Source organism: Atractosteus spatula, chromosome 6 (genome assembly GCF_055471065.1).
Source record: "Atractosteus spatula isolate fAtrSpa1 chromosome 6, fAtrSpa1.hap1, whole genome shotgun sequence".
Classification (NCBI taxonomy): domain Eukaryota; kingdom Metazoa; phylum Chordata; class Actinopteri; order Semionotiformes; family Lepisosteidae; genus Atractosteus; species Atractosteus spatula.
The window spans coordinates 16,579,785-16,605,048 of record NC_142711.1 but is presented as its reverse complement, the minus strand read 5'-3'; the positions used below and the strand labels follow the sequence as shown (position 1 = coordinate 16,605,048).

Below are 25,264 nucleotides of genomic sequence, written 5' to 3'. Positions count from 1 at the left end.
GATGTACAGTAAATGAAACGCTACAGCCTCAGTGTTTTATTGTTTTAAGGAGAATACCGTACATAAAATGGTGGTTAAAGTGCTATGAATTCAGCCCTCCCCCCCAAAAAAATCAGCACTTTCGCTTAAATGAGTAGCAACGAGAAAAGAAAAAACCCCAACAAAGAGTGTATTTTATCATGCCCACCAACTAATAATCACCTCAAGATAAAAACCCGCAGGTGAAATCTCTTCTCCAGGGTGACTGTGAGGGCGGAGGTCCGCGAAACCGGGCGACGCCGGCAGCCCGGCTGACGTGCGGGCCAGGTAGGCAGGTCTGTTCCCAGTCGCCTGGGTGGAGCGAGCACCCACCCTGCGTGCGGACAGAGAAAGGACCGAGCCGCCTCCCTTCGGCTTGTCCCCACCCAGTGCGGAGCAACCCGGTACCTGGTCAGTTCGCAGAATACGCGTTTCGTGCTCTGGTGCGATCAAAAGCGAGTTGTTTTTTTTTTTTGCCTTATTGTTTTGCAAACCAGACAAAAAATTGATTTATATATATTTTTAAAAAATGGTCCCACTGGCGCGTTTCTATGTCTGGTTCTCTTTCACGGTAAGAACTTTTTGTATTGTTGATCTGTTACGACCGAAACTAAAGTTGTGTGTCATAGGCGGTGTGGTAGAGCGAAAGATGATGGCAGGATGCATTTACAGTCACTTAAATCGAAATATTGCGGATATTTCTCATCTATGTATTCGTTTAGTGCTAGTCCTTAAATTGCAGAGTTAATCTCGCAGTGTGCGAGTATACAGTACAACTAATTAAACGCGGTGAATAGATTCTGCGCCGACACGGGAAAACACTTGTATATTCGAGTTAATTAATCTATTCTATAGGATCATCATCTACTGTACGCTTTCTGCATGATAAATTTACGGACTGTGCTGAGATAAATAGGCTCATTTTATACAGTATACTTAATCGTTAGAGTGAAACGTCGGTTCTCTTGAAGTGTTTTCCTGGAGAAGAAAAGGGTTTTGCGAAACCTATAAATGATTTTAACGGAATATTCAAGGAAACTATATTGATATTTTTGTGACTGGAAATGAAGGACATTTTTTGTATAGGAACGTATTGATGTGTGTGTGGAGTTCTGTTAATCCTAGAGTATTTCATATTTATTTAATATATTTTTCAATATTAAGATTTTAAAATCTGCCTTTTCTCTAATGCGCCAAGATGGTGTATATATTAGTGTTTTTTCTATAAGGCCAGTATTTTCAAAGTATGAAGTCATGAGATCTATCACTGAAGCAGAGAAATAGAAACCGCGTGGAAGTTGGTACTGTACTATAGTCTATAGTCTATAGTCTATAGTGAAAGGTATGAAAGCTTATAAGGTTTCCTGCTTGGCTAACTAAATCCCTACAGTACATCACTACAAGAGTTGTGCACGTTTAATTCACACTATTTACGCATACATTCAATGGCGATGGGTGTCTAGGTATTGCACAGAATATTCTAGGCTTGCAGATGTTGTAACTGTTCTTCAGAAAGCCGTAGATCTGTTCAGTACATAGCCTGAAGTAATTCAACTGGGAGTGTGTATTTAAAAACTTGTCTTGTTAATTTATGAATGAAAATTTTTATTAAACACCTTTTCAGTGACATGGGAATGTATCTATATTTGCTTTCTGATTTTTTTAAACTTCTCATTTTTCATATGGTAAAAGAAGTTGTTGCTACAATTTTGTTTAAATTTGCATTTAACAAAGTGAACCTCTTGCCTGTATGTTCATTGTCTTGGTTTGCGGGTGCCTATAAGGCAACTAATTTTTTAAAGATGTGCAACCAAAAGAAAACTTCTATTGTTTCTTTTGTGAAAATTGTAACATTAGAAATTGCCGTTGTTTTGTTCTTGACCACCCACAGAAATAAAAATGTACCGTTTGTGTGTATATTTGTGAGAAAACGGTAACCCTCATCAGGAGAAGCAGTCTAAAGATGTAAGGAAGAATGAAAATGGACATTAGGGAAATTTTGAAGTTGCTTGGCTAATGTGAATGTGCTAGTGTGCTCACTAATGTGCTAGTGAAAGACCTATGATTTGAAATATTCAAACTTTTTTAGCAGGAATGGAAGGGAATTAGTGTCATGAACACCACTGTAGTATGTAGCCTAGGCCATTTTAAGGATCACTTTTTTTATTTTATTTTAAGGATCCCTTAGCTTTTGTACAGCTCGAATGAGAGGGTACGCTAGCAAAGGCATTTACGTGACTTTAAAATCTCAGTTTGGGAGTTCGTCATGATGTAAGCTGTAAATTTGGTTTTGAGATCACGGTGTTTCACTGAAAGTCTTCAAGCGGCTCTCAGGAGTCCTTCCTTGGTACACAGAGATACTTGCTGCCCTGGGTTTTTAGGCGTATTTTCTCGACAAGCGCTTCCACATTCTGAGGAGGGCATCAGACGTCCTGACGGCGAGGATGGCAGCCTGTTTCTGACCTGGAATGTGAGAGTCTTGGGCAAGGGAGCTAGCAGTGAGGGCTACAGGCCACGTGCTGTACTGTATGTGCGGCGGGGTTCGCGTCGGGTGACCCAGAAGCTCACAGCAAACGTTGAACGCCCGACTTCTTCGATCCAGCAGCTCGCATTACAACAAAGGAACTAGGATTACATTCCTCTTAGTACGTCGGAGAGATCCATTTTCCCTCCCGTCTGTGGCAGTGGTGTTTTCTACAAAGTGTGCAGTGTTTTCATGGAAACCGGTGCCCTTGATCGCCGCTCGCAAATGAGAAAAGAGTGGAAATTGAGCGTCAGTGCACGTGTTTCACACAAAGGCTTGTGCGAACGTGGAACTGCTGTGGGGCCGTGTTCTTGAGGAACTTTCCTTACTCCGGGAAAGGACTGGAAGAGACGCTAGAATCAGTTAGTGTAGGTTCTAGTAACCCAAAGCCCTAGACAAAATCACATTTCTTTTTGTAACCTTTATGTTCTTGGAAAGTAAAAGTGGGGCTGCATAATGACAATAAGCTCAAAATAATGCTTTCAGAAAAACGCCTGTGTGAATATACAATGTATACAGTGTGCTGAGTCAGGAATGAGATTGCCTCCTGTCTGCAGGATGACATGATCTCATCCTTTGTCCAACAAGGCTGCTGCTGGCTTAGCTGGAAAAGGTTGCCACCTCAAACTCTTCACCTCGCTTAGATGTCTGCACCCCTGAGTGAGTCATTGCTCCAGGCTTGCCCTGTCCAGTGACGGGCATTTCACACTGGCAGCAGGATTTAATCAGAACCCAGTCCGTTGCCCTGATTAAAGGCAGGCTGCACAAATCGTAATCATAATCGCCGAAGGCAAATTAAGGATTTTAATACAGCGTAACGTTGTACCTCCTAGGAAGAATGTGAGTTACACCTATTTTTCCGTCACGTAGAAAGCAGTCGATATGAAGTAGAATTAGTTCAGTGTGTGCTGGAAATCGCCATGATCATTTTGAACCCCTTTGCGTAGCTCATGAAAGTCGTACCTCTCGTATAAATTGTGAGGGCTGCCATGCCTATCACTCAATTCGTCACTGCTGCTACTTAAAGTAAACCTTTCGGGATGGGTTTTGCTACTAATAACACTGGAGGATCCTCTTTTCCTGTTGCAGTTTGTGCTTCTGTGCTGTCATTTGTGACTGTGCCACTACTCATTCTAGAAGTCTACTAATTCATTAGTATCTAGCATGCATTTACATCTGGTAGTGTGATACAGTTTGAGAATTCATATGAGAGCAGGTTTTCTAGAATAGATTTCCATTGGTCAGGAAAAAACCTTCTATCCCTTTGTCCTTCTTTGGTAATACTTCCAAAGCATCACCTTTTCTTGTATTTGTTCCAGTGATTCTAGGATTGCGATGTAAAAGAGCGCTTTAAGCACTTAACTTGTGCACCGTTTTGCTTGGAAGGTTCTTGCCTTAAAGAACACAGTTGTTGAAAGCCCCTGCAAATTCATGAAATGGATTTATTAAATAATGTTTTCGAACCTAACCTTTCTGTAGGTGGTTGCTGTGTCTGCGGATCATTGCCTTCCAGCTACCCTACATGCAACAGTGCCCGAGGAAATAAAGACGGGATATATCGTCTCTAAAGGTAATAAAATAATTTGGCAGAAAATTATTCTGCATCTTTATTTTGAGAACTGTTAATAATTAACAGGTTGGGCAGTGCGGAAGAATTGCTGCTTCTTTGCCAAATATAAAACTAGCTTTTACCAGATTATTATATTTAAAAACTAGAATGGTTTCTTACAGCTACATCTCTCCTTTATATAATTTAAAGGAATACTAGGAAATGAAAAGACTTTCACTGTATTTAACTCCTCCAACAGCAGTATGGGGACTCTGAGTCTGTTTTTAAAGCTGAAGGCTTGCTGCGGATTTGACCTCCGATCACAGGACTGCAAATAGAGTGTGCAGCCGTTTGGGAAGCTGGTGTGCAGAGAAACGTTCATTTTGAAATCATGGAGGGAACTGCCAGAATGCCCAGGGCTGGCATTTCACCGCAGTTCGTTCAGTGAGACGTCTGCGGACGATAAAACTTTCAACTCTTCTTCCCTCCATTGGGAATCGTTGTGTAAGATGAGAAAGTTTCAAAAAGTGCTCTATGTGACGGTAACCATTCATGTTTCGGTGTCAAGCATGTGCCCCAGGGGTGTGGATCATGGGTGAGGAACAGCCGATTTCGATGTATCGGCGTTCCAGGCTGACAGATTATAACTCCATTGAAATATTGTGGGAGGAGGATGATAGCAGAGTGATAAGATAACCAGCATGACCTCTGACAGCTGGGACTGACTGGATATTTACCGCTCCATTACGGGACTGAAACCTCGCATATTTGCAGCTGTTACCGCTAGCAATGGGGGCCTTTATACATTGTGGGTGAAATCCGCAGCAAAATGTCCTTTTCGGCATCTTGCGTGTCGAGAAGATAAATACGTTTTCTTAACGACTTGATGGCAACCGTGCAGCTTTCTGGAGTACAGCTGCTGTGGAACATTTCCACGTCTTAAAAAAACCAAACTGGAAACGTTCCCTACAGATATCTTATGCAAATACCGTACCTGGCCATAAAAGGTCGAAGGTTATGGTTGTGAGTTACTCTCTTGCTTTTGTGAAGATGATTGTTGCTGTAATTAAAGTAGGATGGGCCCTATCCACCTCCCTATCCATTATTGATGAACAGATCTGTACCTGAGGCTGTCCCTTGTCTCCTGGGTGTTTCATCGATTTTATTTTGGCAGGCGATAAAATTAAAAGGCGCTGTCCATCTCTCCTCCCCCCTTTCTTTCACACCTTCAGTTGACTTGGGGCGGTGTGTTAACAAGGAGCTGCGCTTGACGACGAGCGACCTGGACTTTGCGGTTCAGGTGGACGGGACCATAAGCGCTCTTCAGAACACCAGGATCCCCTCCGAAGGGAGGGCCTTCCTGATCCGTGTTGAGGGCCAGGAACCGGGACAGAAGGGGAACGTGTACGTCACACTGTCTGCGGAACCCCAGGAGGTAGGCTGCGCGGTGTCTGAAACCAGTGCCGCTGAATGGAGGAATGTGTGCTGTGGATCTGACGGAAATGGTTTTCAGATTTCTACTGAATGGCCAAAGGCAAACTGGGCTGGATTAAAATAATCCCGGATTTATGGGCCTGATCTAGGCACCTAAACCATGGTTCTGGTTTTTCCCAATTCATTTCAGTGGAAAGCCCTTTAGGAGAGGTAGAAATGAAGGATATTAATCATTTAAATTGTGGTAAAATGCTGCATGACTGCCTTGTCCCAGAGGAGGCAAAAACTTAACTGTCCTCTCCGTTCTCAGTGTTTGGGTGAAGCAGTTTTCAGTTAATGGAATAAAAGTCAGTTGTATCTTTTAGGTACTTGAGTTTGTGGTCACTGCTTGGGTGCCATTTACTGTATTTCTTTTTGTTTAGAAATGTGATTAACTGTTTCTGACGATTTGACAACAAGAAGCTGGTCAGTACCAGCACAAAATGTAGTGTAAACTGATGTGTATGCATCACAAAATGCGCAGTGCTTTTTATGTTATTAATTCATTTTCATAATTATTCTGGAACTTAACATATTTAGTTTGAGCATTTTACACCTTTGCCTCCTAATTCAGAACTGACATCGGCTACAAACTATCTTTTGACAGTCTGAATTAAATTAAACATGAACCATTTTGTCTGGTTTGTAAGATTTTTTGCCTTTGCTGTGCTTTTTTAAATGAAATGTTAATACAGCATTATACTTCATGACATTTTTATTACTTTATCACCAATGTCAATTGAGTCACCAGTTTTGATTTAGTCATAGTCTTAGTCAAGTTGACTAAAGTGTCTATTAGTCATAGTCACTTTCTAGTCACCTGCTTTTAATTTAGTTTAGTCGACTACATTTTGACAATAACTAGTCTTACTTTTAGTCTACTAAAATAGAACTAGTTTTTTTGTCAAATTTTAGTCCAGCAGTTTGATGTATTTGTCTAATAAAAGGTATAAAGGTATTATAAAATGTCTTTCTAAGAAAACATTTAACACATCTGATAAGATTCTGTCGAAAAGCGTAAGACTTTGTTACACAATCTCTAAGTGTATTGATCCCCGGAAAGGTCAAATATCAAATACAATTTAAAAAATGTGTAATAATTCATAATTAACCATAATAAACAATCTTAGTATATAAAGAGATATCATACGAATCTCTCCTAAGAAAATCTATTTTGGCACTGTTCATCATAATTCTTTAGTTTTAGATAGTTTTTTTTGTATAGCTAGAGTACTTTTTTCAAAGTAACTTTTTTTTCATAGTTTCTAGGCAATATTATTGCAGATGTATTCAGCAGAGGCTCCTGCCAATACTGACTTTGCAATAACTATAGGGGAATTGCTGCATGAGAAACTATTACCACCGGACAGGAGAAGTAATATAAAGTCTGTGTGCTAATGACGTCGTGCCACTATCATGCTAACACTGTCGACAGTCCTGTGCTTCGGGTCTGTTAGCATTTTCGCTCCACACGCCCTCTTCTGAAGAAACGAGTAAATGAGAAATAAATGCCTGCACGCGTTATAAGATGTTGGCGCTACGATCACACCTTCTCCCTGAACACCCAGCGCTATAAGCAAACTACATGTAATTAAAGAACATTTTTTTCCGATTGCTATTATATGTGCTGCTTCGCATTTTGAAAATAAAACATGAACAAGAATCACATTTCTAACAGAGCGCCATTGCGAAGCTGAAATGCAGTGCATGTAGCATTTTAAAAGAGTAACTTACTTCTTATACATTAATCTCTAGCCAAGAGGAAAAAAATAGTGAATTCCTAATACGCAAACTATAAAATTGCCAGTTTTTTTTTAGTTTGTTAGTTTGTTGACTGGCTCCAATATAAAAAAACGCACGTGTTAATGCAAAAGTGTCTGGGGTACTGCGTCTCAGACGGTGCTTCATCTTTTTTGCAGTTTTCAATTTATAATGTATTTTATGATTCTTTTCAGTATTGTTTTACAGTAGGTTTTTCTGGTTTGCTCGTTCTATTTAAAGTACCGCCAGTTCTTTTTGTTCTAGCTGAAAGCACGGAGGAGCACAAGCATTTCTTGCATCTTCGTGGCTTTTGTTTTTCTAAACCAGGTGCTCCAGTTTAAACATTTAATCCAATTAGTACGGCGTATTCGCGTTGTGTTAGAATTCGTGACATGACGTGTGCGAAAAGACCGGCTGGAGATGAGGGACAGTCGGAGAACGAGAGAGCAGAGAAAACGGCAAACGCCAGTACTTCGGACTCTCGCCCTGTAGCGGCCCTAGAATTGCAGTATGTCCGTCACAGCCAGCCCGCTACAGGCCAGACAGAAAGGGACTGTGCAAACGGCGAACCTCATGTGACAAGTCTCATTTCAGTATGAGTTTCAAACGGGTCATTCCGTCTCGTCTTATTGCACTCAAACAAAAGATACAAAGCAGTGTAGTCTTCGTCCTGGCGGATTACTTACAGTACGTGAGCGTTTCGTCTTCGTTAATTACATTGAAAAACAGGTCGCTGACGAACATTTTCATCAGCATTTACGTTGACTAAATTAAATTAACACTGTTTATCACCAAGTTAGCATAAAAAAGTGAATTAGGTAGCGGTGTCAGCCTGCGTAGGCTGCAAAGGAAGAGGCAAAGGTTTATTCCATGCCGAAAAGAGAAGTGACACAACATTTTGTCGTGTTTTGTGCTTCTTCACACCTGAAGAATGCTCCGAAGCCAAAATATTGTGTCTCCTTTCTTTGCCTTTAGCTATTCCATTATAAGAGCGTTTCATAGACTTGCAAAAATAGCCCGAAGAAACCATATTTGAGCACAGGGGTGGAACCAGATTGATTTTTTTCTTCTTGTAACTAGTTCAGGTTTATCAGTAGAAACATAGTAGCTATTGTGTGTGGAATACAGATGGTTACAGATCTTGTACTGATAGCAGAACAGGCTAGGGACATCAGAACTGGACTCTGTTGTGGCAAAGAATTGAACTACTGTACATGTTGCCAGATTAGATCCCGAAGGGACAGTCAATTCTTTGCCTTATTTGTTATTACTTAAAACTTAAAAAAGAAATATTTTCTGCTTCTGCTAGCTCCTCAGTTAATTTCATCCTAGGCTGGAAGATTCCCAGATGACAACATTGGTTCCTTTGTGTTTTTAAAGAGCTGCTGTTCTCTTTCATTTTGAAGGTACCCAGCAACAAAACCCTAAGGCGCACTAAAAGACGATGGAGTCCCCTGCCCTTCAGCATAAAAGAAAACGACGTGCCTCCATTCCCAAAAAACATTGAAATGGTAACCAATCCATGATGATAAAACATGTTATTTTATTGTATGTAATTATGTATAATACAAGTTAGTTAAAAAGAGTCCCTCACACAGTTGAGTTATTGTCACTTGTTTAGTTGTGTTTGTTATTTGAAAGTCTTTTTGTCATCGTTACGAGGTTGAAATTAAAATCCTCCCATTTTCCCTGTCCATTTTAAAATAACAGATTGGATCCGATAGCGCCCAGGAGCACAAAGTTTACTACAGGATCTTCGGGCCTGGAGTGGATCAGGCACCTGTCGGTTTGTTCAGTGTGGAGCCGAACGGACTTCTAAAGGTGCACAGGTCTGTGGACCGGGAGGAAAAAGCCGAGTATGTTGTAAGTATTCCATCCATTTACAGTTTTATTTTGAGAGGAATGACCGGGACAAAATTGCTCTAATAATTATACCACTTTATTGATGGGGAAAAAAATATTGAATTATATGATTTTAAATCATATTAAAGTGATAAAACAGACAAAACATCACACGGAACAACAGAATGAGTATGCAGTGAATTAGGAAGAGGATATCCAAAGAGTAACTTATAGAGGCTGGTGGTTTCCCTAATCAGAAGCACGTGGATCATACAGGAGTCATGGCAAGCTTGGGGCTAGGCTAACCGGAAAACGTCTGGGGCTTGGGCATCACAAATGAGAGGCTGTTAATTTAAAAAAAAAATAGTGCGATGCAGTACACAAACACAGTGGTATACGTCTTGTCAGAGACATGTTTGCTTTCATGACACTGAAGTTAAAAATCCAAGCGTTAAATGACTGGAAATCCATTTCATAAAGATGTGTTGTGTGTCTTCAGTTTACAGCACGGGTATTTAGTGTAAGCACTCATCAGGAAACGGATCAGCCACTTCCTGTCACTGTAAAAGTTGAGGATGTCAATGACAACGCACCTGTGTTCGCCAGCCCGCTTACATATTCCGTTCTTGAGCATTGCTCTTCTGGTAAGAATGGTATTCATACATTTATATGTATATACTGTAAATAGACCCGTCGTGTAAATAGATGTCTGTACATAATAGGGAAAACTGCATAATGTATTGGCATAATGATTGGATAAACTGTTTACAGAAAGGTTTGGTTGGAAACGGTATACTTCAAATATTTATAAGCTGTAAAGTCCTAGTCATATACATTTGTCTAAGCAGCATTTTGAAAATAATTTACGTACAGAGAATAGTAATTAGATCATTTTATGGAGTACTTACTGCAAAAGAAGTAAGCTGGTGTGAAGTATGTGGAGACAACTGCTGAATGTTATATTTTATTATCCAGTAAAATGCTGATAGTCATTTTCTGGGCGTTGTTGCGCTCCAAGTAAACTAGTGCACTAGTATTTCTTTGCAAACATCAACAATTTAATGAATCTTGGATTTCATTTGATATGGATGGTGTTCAGGATGTAGTAGTCCGAACAATGAAACAATGAGCCATGTTTGTCTTGTTTTTTTTATACATTTTAAAATGTAGGAACTTCAGTGGGAAGAGCAAATGCTACTGACAGAGATGAGCCGAACACGCCTCACACCAAGTTAAGATACAAACTCCTTTCTGGGGGTGACCTGTTTGCCATCGATCCCTCAGGCGGACTCCTCTCCACCAGGTCCAATTCCCTTGACAGAGAGGTGAGTTTCCCCCTGGGTTCTCTTTACTCTTTTTCCTTGTTTCACCAGTTTGCTTGATGTAAAGGGGAACTGTAACACTATTTGTGTATCTCGGGGTTAGAAAGAATCTGCATTTCAAACCACAATAAAACTTAGATGTACACAGTCACTTTTAAAACATCCAATTTACATTGCAAAATAGATTAAATTGTCCAGGTGTGCTCATGCCATGTTCTGAGATTCAGAACGAGGCAGTGAAACCTACAGTGCCGTGATGTGGTGCTGTGACACTGTAAACAAGCAGGCTTGTGAATACATCTTAAATCCAACAGAAATAGCGTTCTCAATTTTGAGACGGTTTTGCAAACTTTTAACTTACTTATTAACTCTGCGTGCAGATCACGTTGGAACATTTCTGCGGTGAATTGTTAGCTGCACAACCCGTACTTACTCTCTCGTACATCACAGTACATGAGTCATTACGGAGACTAGTGAGCAGGAAGGGCTGCATCACGTTGCAATTTGTGGGACCTCAAATGAAAGTTTGCAACAACATGGCGACTTACCTGACTTTCACAAAGTTTACGATTCTGTGCTTAATTTGAAATTAGTACATATTCCATAGCATCGATGAATTTATTTTGTTAGTAAGATGTAAAAACCAGTCTGAGAAATTAGGACTGTAGTTCCCCTTTAAGTACTGACAGTACTGTTACACTGACAGTCCAGTGTGACTTAATTGCAGTCTTTTTCTCAGATGTAAGGTTTTATTTGAATAACTGGCTCCGTATATTGTAGAATGATCCAGGATTTAACCTTAAGGCTTACCTAATCTTCTAAGAGTGTGTGCATTAAGAGTATATACTGTAAATTAAGAGGGCATTAGGAGTGCATGTCAAATAGGACCTTGCTGTGATAATAGTGCCGTTTGTTTGACACTTTTGTCTTTGTCAGCAAGATCTCATGCATGCAGAAATACAATCATAAGGTTAATGTTTACATACAGTATGCTTGTGATTGTGTTTTGCTTGTCTTTGATTGCATGTGTTTTACTGTACGTCTGCTCCATCAGTGTTCTCTTGCTGTACCCTAAGCAAATCCCCCTAATTATTGTTGTGTGGCAATAAAAATTCTGCTTCTCTTTCTAATCTGAATTGGAATTCCTAAATGTGATCCAATCCTGTCCAGTAGAGGACCAAAGGTTTCTGGTTAAAATAGATTTTTTTTTTTGCGTGAAAGGAAAGTATGAAGAGGCCGTTCGAGTTCCTTACAAATAAGGCTGTAAAAAAAAAACCCGAGAACGTGCATAAATGGATGTGTCGGCAAAGGCCAGGTTTTCGAAACATTTTTCATCTTCAGCTGAAGAGAATAAGAATCGCAGACCATTGCAACTTGCCAAACGCCTCCACTTAGCAAAGCTGACCAAATCACTCCTGCAGGCATTCGGATTCGTATAGGCTGCTGACATTGGAATCTATATCAGTGATGGCACAAGCTTTGTGCAGGCTGGGTCTGGCGAATCTCGAAGACTGTAATTGACTCATCGCAGGGCCGTGGCATGAAGGGGTCACTACCTTTACTTTGCAGTCACCAGTGTGGAAACGTGAATCCGCTTGTTTGAACCGAGTGCGTTTCCGGAGTAAGGTGCGGTGTCATTCATCATCCCTGCCAAATGCCACCATCAGCGGGGGACCCTTCCACACAAGCAGGCAGGCTGCATTCTGGTTTACGTCCCGCGGAGATCCTTCTCCTGCGCAGGCGGTGAAGCGACGCCCGAGGTACCGGGCTCCTCCCTGCCCACAGCCACGTCCAGAGCGAGCACCGTGTGGCTTTCACGACCGCGCTCCTGGGAAGTCGATGCACCAGCAAGGAGCACCTTGTGCAGTTTCACTATGGAAGATGCAGAATAGTGAATCCATCCCTCATCTTGTCATGCTTCAATCGCCTTGGAGGCATACGGGTCTTAAAAGAAATCAAATAACTTTCCACAGACCTCCTGTAGGTTAGTTACCCACTCACTATCACTCACTAGATAGGAAAGTAGCAAATTTTTAATAGTGGATTTCCTGCCCCTAATTCTCTGTGCCACCAGTACCGGAGGAGAATCGGTACTCTGTGCTTTGTTCAGATGGAACTTTGTATTTCAGGTAAAAGACAAATATGAAATCATACTGGAGGTCCGCGATATGGATGGGCAGCCGAACGGCCTGTTCAGTACAGCAACTGCTACTGTCGTCTTGGATGACATAAACGACAATCCACCGACATTCCAGCAGAGTTCTGTAAGTTCCGGGTTTCTTCCTTTGTGCGCCTTAGTCTGAAATGTCTCTTGATTTTCGTTGTAACTATTTGCACCACTGAACACACCTTTTTACATTTCTGGTGTGTTTTTTTTTCTCCTCTGCCTGAAGCTGACTTTTATGAACGTTGAATCCAATAGACAATATGCTTTGTGTTTAAGATGCTGTCAGAGCCCATTCGACTCTGAACCTTTTCGAGCTAAACCTCAACACAAGCGCCTGCTTCCAAACACACATTGCTTTTTAAATCATTCAGAAAATAACTTGTATTGTGGCACACTATTTTTTTTTCTCCTGTAATCTTTTGCTGCTTTACAGAATATAAATACTGGAAAACCTATGGGCTCGGAGCAGATCAGCCGACAAGGGTACTAGCTTAAAGTGTGGGATCGTAAGAGCCCGGGTCTTGCCACTAGTAAGCTCTGTGGAAACATTTATACTGCATGTTTTCACATGTTTACTCACAACTGAAACTTTATAATGGCTAATTATCCATTCTGATATTATCAGTTGTAGTACAGTTGTGTAAGCATGCAGAAAATAGACCTTTTAAGACTTTGAATCCATTCAGATTAATCGATCATTAATTTTTTTTTCATTCTTCTTTTTTTGACAGTATAATGTGAAAATTGAAGAAAATAAGAACGATGTTCTACTTCTTCGTATACCGGTGGATGACAAGGATTTAAAGAAGACTCCCAACTGGAACGCAAAGTACTTCATCACAGAAGGCAATGAAAATAGGAATTTTAGAATAGAAACAGACCCTGAAACAAATGAGGCACTTTTATATGTTTCAAAGGTTAGTATTTCACAGTTTTATATATATATACTGTATAGGTATTTTTTGTGTATTTCCTAAACACATTACTGATGATGATTTACAGAAATGGAAGTAATTAGAATTAAAAGTTTAAATATTAAAAGTGCAAATAAGTTAAAGCATAATAACAGTCATGAATGGAAAACGTTCAACTGTCACTGCTGGTCAAACAAGGAATCGCAATGTGCTCCACTTGGATTATTAAAATACAGGCAGAGATACCATTGTAATGTGGTGCATAAGCGATCTTGTTATACGACGGATGTGTAGAAATCAAATTCTTTTCAAATGAAGGTCACTCTGTGCAAGAGATTGTCACACGGTTCTGTGTTTTATTTGGAGCAGCATGTAAGATAGGGACAAGGCTGTGCTAATCTGGCACAGTTGACAGTAGAAGCAGCCAAAGCAGAAAGCCCACACTGGAAATGTTAACACTAAGGTCATTAGCAAGAACTGAGTGAACATGTCTCGCAGGCTTTTTATAGCGTGAGTCTGAAGAATGTACACTGGTTGCTCATCGTGATTTCCAGATTTCCACATAGCAAGATTAATTTAGCTTCTGTTGTACTGAGTACAACATATCAAGCACTTTTCTCTGGCTGACATAACCACATTTCTTCAGGAACACACTTCAGTATTCAAAAAATTTGAATAAGATGCCCAAACTGTTTACGAAATGCAGTCCTTGTATCATTATCTTTCTCAGGATGAATTAACAAATGTAGCATGTTTTGAAAAAGCACAAAGTTTCATGGGTTCTGCTCATTAAGTGTGTATGTGACTGTCGATGAAGCGTGTTAGCTGGTAATATTTTGGGTGTGGTGCGTTTACAAAATACTAAACTACAAGCCATGAGAATGTTTGGTCTGCTGTGCTGTCATATGGGAAAACCTGAAGTGCGGATCTGAAAATAGCAATACAAAACAAAACTTGATTTAGAGGAACTATATAGAATTGACAAGTTAAAACACTGATTTTTAAATGCTGGTTTCTTGTTCACCTTTAGGCTCTGGATTATGAGAAAACCCCTAATCTGAAGTTGGAGGTGTCAGCTCAGAATGAAGCCAAACTCGTTGGCACTACGGCCCCCTGGGCCTCCATTCCTGTAGACGTCAATGTGGTCAACGTGGATGAGGGTCCCGAGTTCTCGTCTCCAAACATGTTCATCAGAGTTAAAGAGAACCTGACCAATGGTACACTTATTGGGAGGTACACAGCCACTGACCCAGAAACTAAAACGAGCAGTGGCATAAAGTAAGTTTGTTCTGCTCCATTGAATCTTAACACGAACATTTCATGTCAATGATAAAACTGACATTTCTAGTGCTTTCATTAAAGAAATGTTAAATGCAGTCATGCCTACATCTAATCCTCCCTTAGTTTTCTTCAGTGTCGTAGCAACTTATTAAGATTACTACTCTTGAGCAGTAAATTAGCCTAGATGTTTTTAAAAAATATACTCTAAAAGTCCAACACACAGGACTAGAACAATTTAACCAGTAAAAAACAGCTGTATATAGCTAGTTTAGGTTTTGCAATGGGAAATATACTTTATCTTGATATTTAACATGTTAAGCCTCATTAAAGATATTTTATGGTGTATTGTACTTAGATATGCCCTCAGATGTTCTTAATTTTGACTGATTAAGTTTCGTGTGCGTTCCAATCATGGATAGATGTTTTCATGGGAGTTTTTGTGTAGAAATCGAGGAATTCTTAAGCTGTCGTTTTCAACAAAAGAAACTAACATGTTTAATAGTTCTATGTAACCACGCTTGCAGCATTGCAAAAATGCAAACATCAGTAATTGGTTTTCCTTTTTCCATATACTGTAAGAATATATTTAAGTATGTTGACGTGCTTGTAGCTTTCTTTTCAAAATAATAGGTGTAACACATGATGTTATACATTTTCACATTAAGTTCTGAATCTGATGGGCAAGATTATAATTAACACCTTTAACAACTGAGAAATGCAGTCCTTGTTTAATTTACTAGCAGTTCAGAATTCATGGAGTCCAGGGTATGTCTGCACCATATCAGAACGTGCTAGAAGATAAGGTGAATTGCATGATTTCAAACTGTATTGCTTGATGCTTACAAAAAACGTTTCGATACTGTTGTCTTGGAACAGATTGTTGCTACAGTATGTAAAGCAGTAACATTCGTGGCACGTGTTATTAATATCTCACAGTACATATAAACAACTTTGTTCAGTCCGTGTTCTGTAATGCTCCTCTGATGTTGAGACTCAGGTTCCAGGCTATAGTAGACATTTCTGTGTGTATCTTCTCACTATGTGTGGAGCATGAAAACTGTCACTTTTTGGATGTATGATCTTAGAAGAATAAAGAATACAAATTTGGGAAATTGAATCAATGTCTGGTAGCAGAGCCACATCAAGTCTTTGTGGCAAAGAATCAAAGTTTTTGTAAGGTTTTACAGAGATATTTAAGTACAGTGGATGGAGTTTGTATTGCCTAGGTGAATTCGGATTCATTGTGTTTGAACAGTGCCACAGCAATCGAATGAGTTTCTTGTTTCATTAGCTCCATGAATGGAATAATTAGAATTGGGTCTGTGTGAATAATTAGATAGATCTTGGGGGCTGGGTTTGGAAGGCAACCTCCCTATATCCAGAAATGTGAGGTTGGACTTCACCTGACAGGTGTGTGGAAATCTCAGCCGGGAAGAGGTTACAAACCATTTCTACACATGGAGAAAGTTCAAGACCGCAGTCTCTCTACCCAGGAGCTGTCACTTCCTACCAAAAGCGGGGAAAATTCTGATCATTTTATTTGACTCCTTAGGTACTACGAAGTGTCGGATCCTGCATCATGGATTGATGTCGGCGAAACCACTGGAGAGCTCAAGGTTGCTAACGTAATAGACCGAGAGTCATCGTTTGTGAAGGATAACAAGTATAACATTACTGTGCGTGCTGTTGACCAGAGTAAGTTACGTTTACTTACTATGGTATCCAAATAATTTTTGGCAGATTATTTATACACAATTGATGGCAGTTGTGACATTAATAGAGAGTAGGAATGGGCTTCTGCATCCCTATTTTGTTTTTACCTGTACTTCTACAGTTTAGGACTCATTTGCGGTGGTCTAGCTGATATCTACAGGGGTTAAAAATGATGCGTTTTCAGTTTTAGCTGAAATCATCAACTGTCATCAACTTTTTTTTGTAAAAGCTTGCTTGACCTGGAGATCCGGAGACTGGTGGACTGGACTGGGCTGTGAAAATACACATTCCTACTCCGCTCTTAATGTTCTGGTTCAGTTTCTCCAGTATTCCTGGTTTTCATCCAGCTGCAAATCTTAGTCTTTTATTTCTGCTGCTGTTCATAGAGTTGATCTATTTGATGTTTGGGTTGTCAGCGTCTTTATTTCAACTGCTTTTGGTATCGGTAATGTTACAGAATGGAGCTAAACTAGAGGCTTACAACGTTTGTTATAAGCCGGCAATTACATTTTTTTTCCAGATGCCTTGGTATGCTTTAACAGGTCTTAAAACTGAATTCATATCGGATCAATTTATATTTCACTTTTAAGAATTTTGGTAAAACCATTCAATTTTAATTATGCCATCTATTTAAAAAAATGTTCTTGGTTACTCCCATTAGACTTTTAAAACCGTTCAACTATTTCTTTGTTTAAATCCTTTCACAAATGAGGGTGCAGAAACTAACTTTGTTTTAAATTGTTGTAGGCTCCAAGTCGGCCACTGGGACTGTCATCCTTTACATAGACGACGTCAATGATAACTTTCCAGAAGTCACTTCCAAAGATTTAATAATCTGCGAGCAGCCGGGGAAGCCGGGCTCTGTGAAGGTAGTAGCCCAGGACAACGATGAGGATCCGTTTTCCGCACCTTTTACTTTTACCTTGGCTCAAGGACAAGATGAAAAATGGAGGCTAAAAGACCATGAAGGTATACAGTGATTCTGAAATTTAGGAGTGCGTGGTCAAATTACAATGTCAATTTTCGTTTTGTAAACACTTGTACAAAATGTATCGTTTATATTTTTTTTATGATCCGTTTCCATTCCGGTTTCCTCCCACAGTCCAAAAAACATGCTGGTAGGTTAATTGGCTCCTGGGAAAATTAGCCCTGGTGTTGGGTGTGAGTGTGCCTGGGTCCGTGTCTCGGTGTGCCCTGTGATAGACTGGCATCCTGCTCTGTCAGTACCCTGCCTTGCAGCCATTGCTTGCTGGGATAGGCTCTGGCTCCCCCATGACCCTAATTTTGAAGAAGCTGTTGGAAAATGGACAGAAGGACGATCTGTTTCCATTTAAAAATGTGAGATAGCAGAAAAGTTATTTTTTTACTAGCAACTTTTCTTGTCCACCTTTACTTTCAGCAGTGACGCCTGTCCGTGGATAACGTTTCATCAGCTTTGACGAAAGCTTGTGTTTTGCTCTCATTTGACTTTGTGTGAAATTCTCTCTTAGCAACCTCCGTTGTACTTGAAGCGGTACACGAGCTGCCCAGGGGAACGTACACTGTACCTTTAATTATCAGCGATCTTCAGAACATTGGGAAAGAGCAGAGCGTGACCGTCAGGATTTGCAAGTGTCTTGATGGACAGTGTCTGGCACAACAGAGCTCGGCTGCATTCGGCACGTGGGGAATCCTGGCCATGCTGTTGTCCTTGGCTCTACTACTTCTCCTGTGTAAGTACAACTGTACTCGACTCACGGGTACGACAGAGAGTAAAAACACAACTGTAATGGACTCGCGGGTACGACAGAGAGTAAAAACACAACTGTACTCGACTCACGGGTGCGACAGAGAGTAAAAACACAACTGTAATGGACTCACGGGTGCGACAGAGAGTAAAAACACAACTGTAATGGACTCACGGGTACGACAGAGAGTAAAAACACAACTGTACTCGACTCACGGGTACGACAGAGAGTAAAAACACAACTGTACTCGACTCACGGGTACGACAGAGAGTAAAAACACAACTGTAATGGACTCACGGGTACGACAGAGAGTAAAAACACAACTGTAATGGACTCAAGGGTACGACAGAGAGTAAAAACACAACTGTACTCGACTCACGGGTACGACAGAGAGTAAAAACACAGAAAGTTACAGTAGATATAGAGGGAAACATGCACTGGCATGATTCGAAACAAAACCCTGATAGTCTTGAACATGAACTCAGGTATCGAGCAGAAATGTTCAGTCTTGGAGATGCAATTGTACACCTTGAGTGTCGTGGCAAGATAACAATTTTTCCGTTTTGTGTTGTGAAATGTAGGCGTCTTCCTGGTTTTTGCATGCGGAACGAAGAGAGAGAAGGTGTACATTGATGCCAGTGACGCGACCGACGGCATGCTCCTGAAGTCCAATACCGAGGCACCGGGCGAAGAGGTCATGGTGGGTGTGAGCCTTGATATGAGTGTAGTTTTGCAGATAGGACCTATAAGCCCTGTCCTCCAACTTCCGCTAGCGAACGCAGATGACGTCGGTAGAGTTCAGTTAAATACTAAGCCCTAAGAGTCCAACCAGTTCAAACTAATGGACGCAATCAGTCACTAATGCGTAAGCCACTAAATAACTGTCTAATTAACGAAAAGCCACTAAGAAATGTCTGTATGGCAACTGATTTCAGCTGCTTCATGAGGTTTTCACTACTTAGTGATTGCAGAGAAGAAAATGTGACAGACCTTTGACATCTCTGTGTTCTCCATCAGGTTTGTAACGCTCACCTTTTCTCGAGTGTAGTAGACATTCCCCATTTCTGTGTGTCAGAGTGTCTCGTTTCTTTGATTAGAAGCAGGCGAAACTCTTCATTTAGCTGTTGACTTTCAAAGGCACAGGGCAGTATACACAGAAAACATGTTATCAGTGACCTTCCATCTGTTGATTGCATGTCGACATGCTCAGGGGGATCAACCAGATTAAATAATAAAGAGTGCTTTGCAAATAGTCAGCAACAGGTACTTAAATACAAGAGCAGTGGGAATTCGGAAGTGCTGGGCTTTGTGTCTGTTGCCTGTGTAACATTACCATTACCATAGGAACACTTTTGTTATGTTTAACATAACGTTAGGAGTCCACGTGTACTTGGTAGATAATATGATGTTTTGTAGTAGTGAGTGTTGTATGTTTCAAAACATGTTATCTGGGACAAGACAGGTTTTTCAAGGCAGGTTTGAAAAATGAGACGTGTGTTTTTGGAGTTTCACTTAGTAGTTTCCTTTCCTTGTCAGAACAACGCCGGGGACAGACTGTCCCAGGCAATATCACCCTGTTACTCTCGCTGGCAGTCCTACCAGTTAGTCCCTCCACTACTTTCTACATCATGTTGTGCGCGATCTTTCGAAGTATTGCACAGGCTTTCTTCACACCGCGGTACCATGCCTTAGAAGAAGATGAGAAAAATAAAAGAAAGTGAGGAAAATAAAAGTGTATCCCATGCTGAAGAGAAAAGTCACAACGTTTCGGCTGCCAAGCCTTCTTCAGGATCTTCAGGAGCCTGTTACAGATGTTACACCTGAAGAAGGCTCCACAGCCGAAACATTGTGTCTCTTTTTTCCCTTCTCCTTTCAGCATGGAATAAACCTTTTCATGTTCCTTTGCAGCTTATGCATGCTGACACAGCTCCCTACTGGAAACGGAGAGGGCCTAGCTGGCCTGTTCAGTCCACCCTGATGTACAAAGATGTTCTTTTATATTTCCCTGCTCTTGCTGTGCCTCAAGCACCAGTGTTAGAGCCGCGGAGACGTCTCAGAGCAGAGCTGCCAAGCTGTATTCATCATAATGCACTGTCTGCCTCGTTTCCACCAGGCTTGCGTTTTCTGCCAAGTTTCCTGAGCGTGTCATGCTCCACTACCACTATTGAAAAGGAAACTCCTTTTCCAGAAAATGGGTTTTCTATTTTAAAAAAGGGGAGCCTTCTGTTTCAAAAGGGGAATTTTGTGAGATTGAGGAAATATTTGATGTTGGATTTCATTGTTCACATAAAAAGTGGGAAAACTCAACCTGTTTACAGAGTCCCAAATGCAGGCAGAGTCCGTGTTGCTTTTGCCTGAAACATTTTGATACCAAAACAGTTGCACCTGTTTGCCATCTATTACCTAAACAACGCATTAAAAAAAGCACTAGTTCATCTGCCTGCAGTTCACTGTACTCGTTTTTTAAGTCATTTGTTTGTAATGAATTTCTTTTTGACGGGCTTCGTCAGAATAACGAAATTGGAAGTACTTTTAAAATGGGCAACGGGAGGCACTTCTTTATGCAAAGGGTGGTGGGAGTGTGGAACAAGCTGCCCAGCCACGTGAAAGCAATATTTACAGTCTCAGATTCTCATTGGTATCCCCTAGGTCATGCTTACGTTTCTGCAGGACCCATGATCATCTCGTTAAGAGAATGTGAGAATTGCGGATCAGATGTGGAGTTCGGTAATGGTGTCTCTGTAGGTCTTCCTCTTCTTATACCTTGCGGCAGGACAGCTCTGTCTCTTTCTTCTACCACTTTCACAGAGTTGTATGTGAAAAGGCCTGTGAAAGACTAGAAACCCGGCAAGATGATGTTACTGGTTTGTAAGATTTACTATAAAACAGAACGTGATGTGAGGGGAATAGAATAGTTGAGTGGATGGGAGCTGTAGTACCTGGTGACCAGCACAGCACTCCTGAGGTTTCTGAAGTTTCTGATAGTTAATGCAGTTTTGAAAGTGAATCAGAAGGTCACCTTGTTTCAACGCCTTGTGCTCTAGCTGTACCTTGTCAAACTAAGCGTGCAAATGATTGTTTTCCAGGTTGTAAAACCGTGTAAATTCCGTCCAGCAAAATTCCCCCCTCGATTTACAAACCTTTTTGCTTTTGTCTCTCAGAGTTCCAACATCATGAGGCCGGCTGTGAGCGGAGCCGGGCTGGATCAGAAGGGGCCGGAGGTCTTCATCAACGGCAGCGGGATGGGAGGAACTTTGAATTCCAACAATTTCTCCACCATGCAGAGTACCTACCAAACGTCCGGGAACATGTTTCTGAACGGCGCTTACCCCAGCGGCGCTGGGAACTACAATGCCTCCCACCTCATGCTGGAGGAGCAGTATGGAGGAGCAGTCCACGGTGAACTGGCCGAGTACACCAACACCTGGAGAACCAACGGCTTGTTCATTAGCAAGGTGAGGCTCTGGGACGGGTAAGGAATGGTTTTTCCGAGACGCGCTGCCTTTGATGCATTTTTCCTACAGCTTGGTCCCATTTCACAACGGTTAATGTGAGTCTGGAAAAGTGGCACATTCACACTTTTGCTTGGTCTGGGGTCTTTGAAGATATGAATCTTAAGAGGAAGGCCAGTGGTTTTTGTGCTTTGATAAAACCTTGCGGTACTATATAAATTGGAGAATACGGGACTTCTAATAGTGAGATTCTCTGTGATTCCAAGTTATCTAATACGTTAAAAAAAAGTCAAACCCCTGTAGAACTGGGACGCGTCATGGAAATATACCTATCAAGGAAGCCATGAGAGAGCTCTCACCTGAGTAAGGTCTTTATTTCAATATTGCAATATTGGGAGCCCTGCTGTCACTCTGCTGAGTGCAGCAGAGACTCAACTTGCTACAGGCAGCACAGGCTTTTTATAAAGATGTTGTAATGCAGCGGAAAATACAGCACTTAGTCCCCATCTAATACTTCCCCTTTCCTTAGGGCAAGAACGTTTACAACAGAAACGAAAGAAGAAGCGCCAATACATATTTTGCCAAGCTTAGCAGTTGCACTGGGCTAATTGGGTCATCTAGACAGTACATCCTGTCCTGACGAACTGTCTTCTGACAATCTGCACACAACTCAGCAGTTACATCCTTGTTATATATTTTTCTAAAGCTCTTTACATTTTAAGAATCAATTTACCCATTGGATTTCCATTTCAGACGTCTTCCAATGCAACAAAACTATCTGATCAGAAAGCTCGGAGCTTAATGTCACAAGAAGTGTGTTAGATGGAATTCAGTCATTATAGGTCATAAGGGCTTTGGAGTTCCGTCTGTGCACACAATGTGGATGGATGGATTATACGCTGTTTGAAATCTTAACCAAGCTTGAAACGTGTATAGTAAATCACATATCTGGCACATCCCTGCCATGCAATGGATACTGAGACAGTCACTTTCTTCTGTCTCGTTGGTGTGATGAAGAACACATTAAGAACTCTCCTCCCCCCTCAGATGGGTTTTAAACATTTTCATTGTAGCAGAATGGAGTATAATGACACGGCCTTCACATCTTTTATCGATGATTGTAGACGTCTGAAGAAATTGAAAGCCAGGATTCAAGAACATTAATCTTTTTTTGTTTTTCTTTTTTTACACATTTCATTTTGAAAGCATTTGCAAAACCTTTAGCTCGGCTGAAATGATTTTTTTCTTGATGGGTGAAAGGCACGCTACACAGTCCCTCAATTACAAGGCCAATATGGGTGGGAATGAATAAGTGTGATGTTCTTTTGTGAAGCATTTCTATGAGACAAGATTGGATGTTTTAGTATTTTTAACAAGCAAATATGTACTTCATGTACAGCCAGTGTATCATTATATTAAACAGCCATTTTTCTACACTAATTCCCCTGTGTGACCTGAAATAGCTTCTTTTCACATCCTCTTACCTAGGGTGACTTATTGACTTCTCGTTTATCCTGAACAGCATTGTACCATATATCCTTCAGGCACCACTAGAGAAATAGCACCCTTGTCTCTGTGTGGGCATGTTTCTCAGTAACACTCTTTGTTTTCCAGAAACTGAACTCCTTCTTGACAGAGCAGGATGACCGCTACGCCGATGACATCATTCACTCCTATCAGTTTGAAGGCAGGGGCTCGGTGGCTGGATCCGTGGGCTGCTGCAGCGACCAGGCTGTTGACGAAGGATACGACTTTCTCAACACACTGGGGCCGAAATTCAGAACTCTGGCGGAGGTTTGCGCTAAGAAGTGATTGTGTTCATAACGCAGTTTTGACATCGGTTTCGTTGGGCTCATAGAAATGCTGTAAACAGGGCTAAAGGAATTCTGCCTGTTCCGATGACCGTGTCCTGCTGATCTGCGGTCGGTTTGATGTGTGGGAGCTGGATGCGGTATTTCTGCAATGTTAAGCACTGGTGTACTGGTTTGTGTGTGTATTCTGAGGTGATTTCCTACATGTTGCTAGTAAGTGTATTATAATTACAGGCTCTCTGATTGTCTAATGAAATGAGTACATACACCGTCAGTGTTACTAATGTAAGTAAATGTTCTTAGGCTCAGCAGTACACTCCATATACAGTACAGTGAAAAATGCTAACATCAATGTTCAGGCTTTGTCACTTTTATAACACTATAATGCGTTTAGAATTTACATTACTTCACCAATATTATTGGATACTTAGAGGTGGATACATTTTTTTATCTTTTTTTTGGTAATTTTTAATGAATGTAAAAATTGTTTGTGACGGTCTTGTGCTTCTCAACTTCTGTCATTTTAGAAGGAACCCATTTTATATCCTGCAGGCAGTGTAAATTTGTAAATAGGAGCAGGGTGAATGGTGTGAGCCGATGGTAGGACAGCCTGTGTTTCGGGCTCTTCCTCTGATCCGTACTGTTGCACTAGATACCAGCTGAATGCTGTGGAGGAGGGGGACTGTGCCTGATGGACACCAGCTCCTTGTGAAGTTGTTTTCCTAGACTGCAATAATCCCAGATGTACAGTAAGGTATTGAGGGATCCTCACAGTATTAACAAAAGGTTGTTTTTTTTCTGTGATGTCTAGATGGGGAAAAAAACTGGTTATCTGGTGTTCCACTCTCAGGTTTTTGTTCATAAGCTAATTAAGCACTGGGAGGAAATGGGACTGTGCCTGGACTTTGACATGAGACAAAAGAAAATTGCAGAACAATTACAGAACTGAAAATGAAGATCAAAAAAAGATCAACTGGCCCCTGTTAAAATATAAAACGTTTGTTGTCATAAGTCACGTTTATTAGCAACTCACTGAAACGGTTGTGTCTTTCTTACTAAGCTTAATTGAAACAATCATGGGGGAAAAGCTTTGTCCGTGCAGCACTTTTTTTTTCCTTTCAGTGATCTCCAGGAGAGAGGACACTCTACTGGATGTAGTTTGTTGAGTTAAAGATTAATTCGAAGATGGTAAGCTAATTTTCAAGGCTGCAGGTTTAATCATTTATAAAGGTTATTATAAAGATTGCCATTTCTACTCAAATGGAGGCTGCTCCACAGTCAGACTAAGTTTGCAGATTCAAGTACAGACTAATTTGCAGTAACATTCAGAAACGGACCATGAATTTTAATCTTATCACAGATTAAGTACATAACCTAATTTTAAGGTAATACTACCCAGTGAAATTAATCTCTTCACATAACTCTTGTGCAGGCTTAAAACCGTGATTGAAGCTTTGGAGATTTTTTCAAAGTGGTGTGCAATGGTTCCAGTTGTGGGCAATGTGGAGCAGCCTGCTGAGACAGTTTCTTGTTTTCTTTTATGTCTTTTGTGGTTATACATCTGGCTGTATAAAGAAATGAACTGTAACATTTTAACCATAACTGTGTAGTTTTTCCTGTATTTGTTTTTGCTTTACTAGTGTTATTTTTGTATTTTTAAACTTGCATTTTTGTATGAGCTGTTCTTATGAAAATACGTTTTGAAACGCA

At 40.8% G+C, this 25,264-nt stretch overlaps 1 protein-coding gene across 1 annotated transcript; it reads left to right on the top strand.

Moving 5' to 3' along the window:
- Window positions 1-354: 354 nt before the first annotated feature.
- On the top strand, window positions 355-25,264 carry dsc2l (desmocollin 2 like). The gene is made up of 16 exons (XM_088918715.1): window positions 355-589; window positions 4,022-4,112; window positions 5,324-5,526; window positions 8,732-8,836; window positions 9,036-9,188; window positions 9,667-9,811; window positions 10,338-10,492; window positions 12,619-12,753; window positions 13,388-13,573; window positions 14,601-14,848; window positions 16,404-16,546; window positions 17,312-17,533; window positions 18,055-18,276; window positions 18,873-18,991; window positions 21,453-21,746; window positions 23,358-25,264. The coding sequence occupies exons 1-16, from the start codon at window positions 548-550 to the stop codon at window positions 23,553-23,555; spliced, it is 2,661 nt and encodes an 886-aa protein (XP_088774841.1). The 5' UTR covers window positions 355-547; the 3' UTR covers window positions 23,556-25,264.

What these genes read in the sequence shown, in the direction of transcription:
- dsc2l (XM_088918715.1), top strand. Translation starts at nt 548, where the DNA reads ATGGTCCCACTGGCGCGTTTCTATGTCTGGTTCTCTTTCACG. An exon ending in TGTGCGTGCTGTTGACCAGA is followed by an intron (nt 16,547 to 17,311) that starts GTAAGTTACGTT and finishes AAATTGTTGTAG; the next exon opens with GCTCCAAGTCGGCCACTGGG. An exon ending in ACGGCTTGTTCATTAGCAAG is followed by an intron (nt 21,747 to 23,357) that starts GTGAGGCTCTGG and finishes TTTGTTTTCCAG; the next exon opens with AAACTGAACTCCTTCTTGAC.